Source organism: Hipposideros armiger, unplaced genomic scaffold (genome assembly GCF_001890085.2).
Source record: "Hipposideros armiger isolate ML-2016 unplaced genomic scaffold, ASM189008v1 scaffold_0, whole genome shotgun sequence".
In the NCBI taxonomy this organism is placed as follows: Eukaryota; Metazoa; Chordata; class Mammalia; order Chiroptera; family Hipposideridae; genus Hipposideros; species Hipposideros armiger.
Window position 1 is genome coordinate 4,076,528 of NW_017731350.1, and position 8,655 is coordinate 4,085,182.

At 56.6% G+C, this 8,655-nt stretch overlaps 1 protein-coding gene across 3 annotated transcripts in view; it reads left to right on the forward strand.

Annotated features, from left to right (window-relative positions):
* Positions 1 to 532: 532 nt before the first annotated feature.
* ADCY3 (adenylate cyclase 3) overlaps positions 533 to 8,655 on the forward strand; it is an 87,259-nt gene continuing 79,136 nt past the window's right edge. For 2 of the 3 annotated variants that reach the window (XM_019647180.1, XM_019647356.1), the window contains exons 1-2: positions 533 to 2,240; positions 2,724 to 3,574. In XM_019647180.1, the coding sequence (XP_019502725.1) occupies positions 2,900 to 3,574 (675 nt within the window). In that variant the 5' untranslated portion in view covers positions 533 to 2,240; positions 2,724 to 2,899. The remainder of the gene's footprint in view (positions 2,241 to 2,723; positions 3,575 to 8,655) is intronic. The other variant, XM_019647272.1, reaches the window with a different exon arrangement.

Here is an 8,655-nt window from a genome sequence, read left to right on the forward strand (position 1 = left end):
TTGGTTTTCCCTGATGCCTGGCCAGGCTGGGTATCCACTGTGTGCTTTCAGTGCATGAACAGGTGCCCACAGCAAAGAAAGGAGGATTGTGGAAGGGCAGAGAGTGGGGCAGTGAGGCCAGCAGTCTGGGTAGGAAGGGCAGGGGATTGGGGTTTTTACCAGGGGCATCTCTGTGTGGGACCCTCTCCTTCACAGGGTGGGTAAGGAGGAGGGACTAGGGCTTGGGTGGTGGCAGAAGACCCAGTAGGGAACCCACAGAGCCCAGGAGCTGGGCATGGCCTTGCCAAGTGGGTGCCCCACAGGAGAACTCTAAGTGTTGACATGTGTGCCAAGAAAGGGGGAAGGCCTCACAGAGGGTGCAATGTGGATGTCCCTTGTGCCAAAGCAGGCCCAAATGTATTTATCAGCTTTTTTCCTTTTATTAACACATGCCCCTTTATTAAACATGAAAGTCACATCTCCTTTAACACCATGTAACAATTCAAAATAAACGTTTGGACTCCAAACAAATTAAAATAATAGGGGAAAGTGCTGCTTCATTCAAATTACCCTCCTCCTAGATCTGACGTTCTGTTCCCCACTTTTGGAATCAAAGTCATGGCGCGTTTGGGCTGAGGTTGGCAGCTTTTCAGAATCAGTATGAGGGACTGAGAGAAACAGCTGTGATAGGATCAGTTCTCCAATGCATTTATTCATTCCCTGTGGGATGTGAGTTGACACCTTAGGTTCTGAATGGCGCTCAGGAGCTCCAGGAGGTATCTCCATCCAGGGCCTGGATGGCGGAGTTTCTCTCCTATCTGGACCCATTTCCTCTGCTCTCCCCAGGGAAGCCCATTCCCTATTGTCCCTAGCTGTCCTCAGCAATCCCCTACCCCTCCTACATGCTTTTGTTCCAAAACAACCCATCTATTTCCTCTCCCTTTATGTACGATACATTCCTAACACCTGAGGTCGATCTGGTGTTCTGTCCAACCCAAAGAAAGTATAATTTATACTAACGGGTAAGAGACTGACAGGCTTAAACCATTCAATGGAGCACTTGAGTTTTTAAGGAGAGTTTGTAAATTCAAACACATCTCAGGCAGTTGGAATGTGCACGGGAGATCTTTTTAAAGCCCGGTCTCTTTCAGCTCCACGTGCCTCCTGGGCCACTCCTACCAGGTGCTTCAAGAAGAGGGCTCAGCTGCGGGCTCCTCTGCGGAAACCTCAGGCCCCGTGCTCCGGTGTTTGCGCGGCCAGGGTGGGCGGGGACACAGGTCCCGTGCGCCCCGCCCGGGAGCGGTCCCGAAACCTCAGCCCCGGCCTCTACGCGCCCGGAAGGAAGCCGCAGCGGAGGAGGGGACGACGGGGTTGCCCCAAGTGCGCCTCACCTGCGGGAGAGCGCGTACCCTGCTTTTATCCCTCCAGAGCGGGCCTGCGGGGGGAAGGCGCTGATTTGCCCATCCTTCCTGCCCGCCGCCCACCACGCAGCAGTCGCCGCCAACCAGCCGCCGGGTGCTGGAGCGCAGGCCCACCGGGGCCCCTCCAACTCTCGCCCGGCACTGCTCCTCGCCCTTCTCCTCCTCCCGCGCGCGGGCCCCAGGCCTGGAGCGGGGTGGCTCACCCCCAACCCGCCCCAACTCCGGGACGCGCTAGCCGAGAGGGCGGCGACTGTGGGGAGGGAGGGAGGGAGGGAGGGGCGCCGCCCGCCTCCCGGGGCCTGGAGCGCGCGTGGCCCCCGAGCCGCCCGCGCCGCGAGGGGACTCACAGTGCAGCGCGCCGCGCCCGGACTCGGCTGGCTCCGCTCGGCGCGCGGGCATCAGAGGATGCTGGCGGGCTTCCCCGGTCTCGGCCAGCGCTCCCGCCGGGGAGGGCCCCGGGTGCGCCTGTAGCCACGACGCCGCCGCCGAGACCACAGCGGGGGCGAGAGGGAGGGCTCCGGCCACGCCGCGCACACCGGCCCGCGAGCCGCAGCTCTAGGGGCGGGCACCCCGAATTTTCCAGTCCCTGTCGCCTCCTTCCTCCTGCGGCCGGGCGCCTGTGGATACTGAGAGGCAACCCTGCGCCTCTCCGGGCCGGATCCCGGGCCTGACGGCGGGGGGGATCGCGCTGCAGCCGGGGGCCATGGCGCTGGCAGGGCGGCGCGGCTTCGCGGGGAGCAGCCGCCGGGCGCGCTGAGCCTCCTGCCCCGCCCGCGTGATCCGGCTCCGCAGCCGAGCGGGGACCGGCCCGGACCACGAGGCTCCCGAGTTCCCGCACAGGTAAGCGCAGGGGCCGGCCTTCCGGAGGGCACACAATGCCCCGAGTTGGGGAGCCCGAGTCGCCGAAGGCTGGGTGGGAAAAGGAAGTAAACAGAAGGAAGATTCAGGAATCCCCAGGATGACTCCGGCTTCTCTCTGGCACGCTGTGTCTTCAGCTTCTCAGGCGTCGGCCTGGAGGAGGTTTAGGTGCGGAAGCCAGGGATTGAGAGAGAAGAGATGACACAGAGAGAGACCAGGGGTGCGAGGGATGGAAGAGGCCATCTCGGGAAGCCTGAGGCAGGAAACTGTTTGGACCAGACTAAGCGTGTGTGTGTGTGTGGGGGGGGGAGGGTCAGTGGTGGCGGGAGCGTGCAGATGGCTGGAGAAGGCCCTGGTTCCGGAGCCTCTTTTAGCAATGGGCCTTTTATGAGGGGTAGATGGAGGGTGATGGAGAAAGCACAGGTGGGCGGGAAGCCGCGCTTCTACTTAGCCGTGCCCTTTAAGTTCCAGATGATCAGCGCAACCTGTGCCCTGGAGACCCACTCTGCCTTCCTGCCCGAGGTGGCCGGCCCTCAGCCTTCCCCCGGCCTCAGAGAGCCCCGATAGGCGGCCGACTCCAGAGCTCTTCCTCTGTTCCGGGTTCACTGCTCCAGGGCCAGCAGAAGCAGACACCAGTCAGGATGCCGAGGAACCAGGGCTTCTCCGACCCTGAGTACTCAGCGGAGTACTCCGCCGAATACTCCGTCAGCCTGCCCTCCGACCCTGACCGCGGGGTGGGCCGGACCCATGAAATCTCTGTGCGGAACTCGGGGTCCTGCCTCTGCCTGCCTCGTTTCATGCGGCTGACCTTCGTGCCCGAGTCCTTGGAGAACCTATACCAGACCTACTTCAAAAGGCAGCGCCACGAGACCCTGCTGGTGCTGGTGGTCTTCGCAGCCCTCTTCGACTGCTATGTGGTGGTCATGTGCGCTGTGGTCTTCTCCAGCGACAAGCTGGCTCCCCTCGTGGTGGCCGGCATCGGTCTGCTGTTGGATGTCATCCTCTTCGTGCTCTGCAAAAAGGGGCTGCTCCCGACCCGGGTCACCCGGAAAGTGGTGCCGTACCTGCTGTGGCTGCTGATAACAGCCCAGGTCTTCTCCTACCTGGGATTGAACTTTGCCCACGCCCACGCGGCCAGCGACACAGTGGGTTGGCAGGCCTTCTTTGTCTTCTCCTTCTTCATCACGCTGCCGCTCAGCCTCAGCCCCATTGTCATCATCTCTGTGGCCTCCTGTGTTGTGCACACGCTTGTCTTGGGGGTCACCGTGGCCCAGCAGCAGCAGGACGGGCTGAAGGGGATGCAATTGCTGAGAGAGGTGAGTCTCGCCTTGGGTTTCACCCTGTGGCTTCCCCTCCCACCAGCTCACAGCCAAGGTGGTACCTGTTTTGAAAGTGGGGGTGGCATCATTTTCTTTCCCCCTGAATCAAAATGTGCCCTGGGGGCCTCCAGGGCTCTCAGCTGCCCTGTGCAGGAAGGACCAGCTCACTCTCAACCTCTGGCTTTTCACTAGAGTTTGTCTACTTGGCCCTAGGGACTGAAGGATGCCAGGACGTCGGGCCTCAGGGCCACTCTGTCACCTGTGCCCAGCCCAGGTGGGTGGCAGGAAGGTCCACGTAGGCCTGGCTTCAAGGTAGCGTTGTCCTGGCCATTCCCTTGCGTTGACCTCCGCCTCTTGTGGGGAAGGAGGCTCCCTTGGCTTCTGGTCTCTGTCATAGGCTAGCTTTGGCAGGTGACTGAGTTGTGTGGACTCAGTACCCCTCTGTCAAATGGGTCCCTTTGCAATGTGGTTGTTGTCAAGATCAATGGAAATGTGAGTGAAAGTGCCCTGGGAAAACATGAAGGGCTGTAGAGAGGGAAGGTGCCATTTGTCATAGATCCCACGCCTGTTGCTGGGAGGCTAGGGTGCCCCGAGCTGTTGGATGGTGCCTCTCCCTGCAGAAGGCGTGGTGTGGGGACACAAACGGAAACAGTGCTGCTGACTATGGTGGCAGAGGGTCTGCTAGTTCTGGAGGATGCCTTCTGCTGGAAGGGTGGAAATTTATCCTCAGCTTAACTAAGGGACAGTATTGTGCTCCACCAGTTGCCAACACCCTGCTAGGTGCTGAGAGGCTGCTGACACCAGCAGGTGTGATTCTCAGGCCTCGGAGTTCATCTGACAGCCCATCTAGGGGACTCCACAGGGCTCAGAGTCAATGAATTCCAGTCGTGCGCCCTGTCTGCTTCCTCCTTATTTTGTACATGAGATGGAAAGTGACCTGCTCAAGGCCACACAACTAGTCATGGCAGTCATCTGGCTGGAGTGTCCATTTCTCAATTCCGGCTCTAGTGCTCTCTCTACTACGTCACACTGCTGCCTCCATCTCGGCCAAAGCCATTGTTGTTGTCTCCTGGGATTGGGGGCTGAGTCTCTAGGTGCCCAGCGATGCCATTAGTGGTTGATGCAAGAACCCTGTGGGGTCAGAGTTCCTGTTGCCTCCTACTTGGTTAGAGGAAAACACAGGTTTTTCTCTTTTTTATTTTTTAACTTGGTCCTGGTTCTTGTTCCAAGATTCTTCCTGTTTTCCCATTATGGCTAATGCAGTGTCCTGTCTCATGGAAGCTTTGTGTCTCTCGATTCTGCAGATGCATGTGCATTCGTGCAGGCACACCATCAGGTCTCTTGATTTTTCTCCCAATGCCGTGTTAATGTCAGGTGACAACCTGCCGTTACTGTCATGACTTCTGGGTTGGTGAACTTAAGCTTGTGCCTCTGCCTGTTGAGGCCCCTGCGAGAAGCTGTCTGGGGAAGAATCGCGAGAATCATTCCTATCAGGAATCAGTTGAAAGCACAGCGTGGGGGCAGATAGGCAGGTGGGCATGGCAGGGTCTGGGGCCTGGAATCAAACTCTGAACCATTACCTTGTACTGAAGTCTCTTCTGGCCCTTTTCTCTCTGCCAGGGCCCCTGGACTGCAGGAGTTTCCCATATGCTTTGCTGTCCCTTAAGGGAGCAAAACAGAAATTTTCCCCATTGGAGCCCAGAGGTTGAACCCATGATTGCTGGTGTCCTTTGGGCGTTGCTAAGAAACAAACACCCAAACAGATAAGGAAACAGAAAAAAAAATAGAAAAATAAATAAAACAAGAAAAAAAAAAAGAATAACAATATTAGCATTGCCCTGGATGTGGCTTGGGGAGGGGAGGGGACAGAGGAGGTGGCCCTCAAGGTTTGTTTGGGAGCCTGAGATAGAATGCAGGAAGCCCCAGCTTTCAGTGGGCTGTGTTCCAGAAGTTTCTGAGTCACTAGTTTGGGACTAATGTGACTTTTAAAGATGTCTGGGTTCCCAGGCCCAACCACCAAAGCCTTCCTTAAGTCACGGCATCCCTGCCTTTGGTCTCTATGAGAGCAGTGGGAAGTGGGGGTGGTATTGTTTTCTTTGTCCTTGAATCAAAATGTGTCCTGGGAGCCTCCGGGGCTCTCAGCTGCCTGTGCAGGAAGGACCAGCTCTCCCTCAACCCCTGGCTTTTCACTAGAGTTTGTCTACATGGCCCTAGGGACTAAAGGATGTCAGGACATTGACCGTGTGGCCCTGCATTACTGTGGGGTATACATCTCCCTCAGCCATGGAGTGTCACTCGTCTACCCGCTGCTCTTCTGGGCCCATGTTATCCCATGGGATGGGAGCTTTATCAAGAGTATGAGGAGGTAGGGGCTGGAAGATAGGGTTGTGAGAACAGGGGAGCTAGATCTCCCCCGCTATCCGGGTAGTACCAGGAACTTGCTCCAGACCCCAGCTCCTCCTTTCTTTACTTTCATCTGCCTGCAAACTCCCCTTTTCTTTCTCTTCTCCCATCACCTGTGGCTCCAGCCAGGGACGCCCTCCTGGCTCAGTAGGGGATGAACACAGTTTCACAATTAGTAGCAGACACTGGATTTTGGGGATCTGTGAGTGCTTTTGTTGCCACCGTCACCAGCAGCACTGAAGAAGCCCAACATTTCCAGTGCCCGACTCGTCTTTTTCTGCACCCTTCACCTCCCCTCGCCCCCCACAACCCATACTTGGCTCCGTGGGGGAAAGGCAGAAGGGACACAGGGGTCTCAGGACAGACTGACATGTTGGAAAGCCATACAGCCTGCCCTGGGCTCTTCTCATGGGAGGCGGGCAGGTGGATTCCCACAGGAAGAGCAGGTGCAGTCAGGGGGTGGGGGATGGGGGGTGGGATTGGGGTGTTGCTGGGGCTTCATTTATTAGCCAATGAGTAAGTATTACTGAGCAACAGGTGTGGGCCTCGCAGCCTGCGGGGTCTGGGAATGAAGGGGGCTAGAAGATGATGGTAGGAGGCTGTGGTGGAGGAGAGTATGGCATCGGGCTGGGGTACTGGGGGGATTGGGGGGACAGGAGGAGTGAGCCGCAGCTGGCGGGATTTTCCCACATCTCTCCCCTTGCCTGAGCCCTGGCACCACCAGGCCTGTTAGGACACAACTTGCCCTTCACTGCCCCAAACTGATGAAGCAGCAGGGGATTGAGAGCAGGACCAGGCAGCAGCTGCTGGGTGAGGATGAAGAGGAAGATGGGGGTGGGGAGAAAGTGCAGCCGAGATGGTGGGGGACGTTCCTGTGGCTACTGGCTGTTCCTGAGACACATCAGCCCACTTACACCTGTTAGCTTCTGACAGGGTCGTTAAGGACTGAGTCTGTGGCAAGTGAGGGGTAAGGAACCCCTGAAAAACATAGTTTTATTTCAAAGCAGAAAGGCTACTTGGAAGCAAACTTCTCTCATGGAATTAATAGCCTGTTAAGACCTTTATCATGAATTAGAACATGCTAGAGCTGTGGATGTGTATCTCCTTTCACACCTACAAATCGCACAGCAAACCATTCGCCCAGTGAATGAACATTGGGCTCTGAGGGGCTGGCGGCAGCCACGGCAGGGAGGCTGTGAGAGGGAGCCAGTGCTTCAGACGCCCCCGTGTGCTGGCAGGAGATAAGCGTTCTATACCCATTGTCCCAATTAAGCCTGGATGTTACTGGTTCCATTTTACAGACAGGAAACTGAGGCTCGGGGAGGCTGAGAGGAGGTAGAGCTGCTAGATAACGGGGAAGGGTCACTGATGAGGGAGAAGTGAGATGGCAGGGGTGGGGCACAGGGGGCTTCCCCGAAAGTCCCCCTTTGTCTGGAACCCAGGCTTCTGGGCTCCCCCCTGCTTCTCTGGCTGCTTGCAAATGTCCTTGCTAAGTGGTGTTGACGACGGTGTTAAGAGGTGGAGGGCCCCAAAATATCCTAGGACGCACCCCTCTCTCTCCTCCTGAGAATTGGGCACAAGGAGAGGGACGTTCCTTGTGGGAACATGACTGGGAGTTCATGAGACATGAAGTGGGGTGAGTTGGAACTGGGGGGTGGGCAGGAAGACAGCAGCCTGGGGGCTTGGAGCAGCCAGAAGCAGTTGAGGTGGGAGAGGTGTGCAGGACAGGACAGGAGGAGGCACATCCAGCCCTGTTCTTGGCTCTCTGGCCCTGGGCTCTGCCACTGTCCCAGGGAGGGACCGAAGGGGGTCATCCTTCCATGGACAGTGTGCAGATGGGTTTTGTTAAGGACGGGAATGATAAGGAAATGTGTAGAAGGGCCATCAAATCCAGGTGCACAGGAAGAAGAAGAGTTGATTATCAAACATGTAAACAGCTTTGCAGAAAGTCACCCCCAGCCCCTTCCCCTGTCGCATTTCTCTGTGGCCTTTGCTGATCCTTCTCTATGTGTAAACAGGCTTTCCAGTTTGTCATCACTGTGCACATGCAGTTTAGGTCCCACCTTTCCACCCACAATATTTCACTGACATTTTGTTTGCCATGAACATCAGAGTCCTCATGTTTATTACATTAAATCAGCACTTTATCATCGGCTGGGTTTTTTTTTGGAGAGGAAACCGAAGCCCAGGGCTGGGCCAGTGGAGCCAGGTCCAGACACCAGTCTCCATGGGGGGTGTCTCCTCGCCCCCTCAGGCCTGCCTCCTGAGCTTCAAGGTACATTTTGTGGTTACACATATGTGTACACACACACACACACACACACACACTCTCTCACACACACACTCACCTACTCACCTACCTGCTTTGTCTGCCCAACAGCCCTGGTAAGTTATCCATGAGACGAAATTGCTAGGACTGCAAAGTTATTCTTGTTCTGCAATTTCTTCACAAACATATAGTGAATCCCACCCACTAGGGTGCTCCAACCCCGAATAAACATTCAGGACCCCCTGCCCCCAGCTCTCCCCTCAGGAACACGTGCATTCTTTTTTTTTTTTTTTAAAGATTTTTTATTGGGGAACTGGGGGGATGGGAACAGTGCTGGGGAGTTGGGGGAAGGGGAACAGACAAGTTGCTGTCGTTTTGTTCTTCAATCTAGTTGTGGAGGATGTTG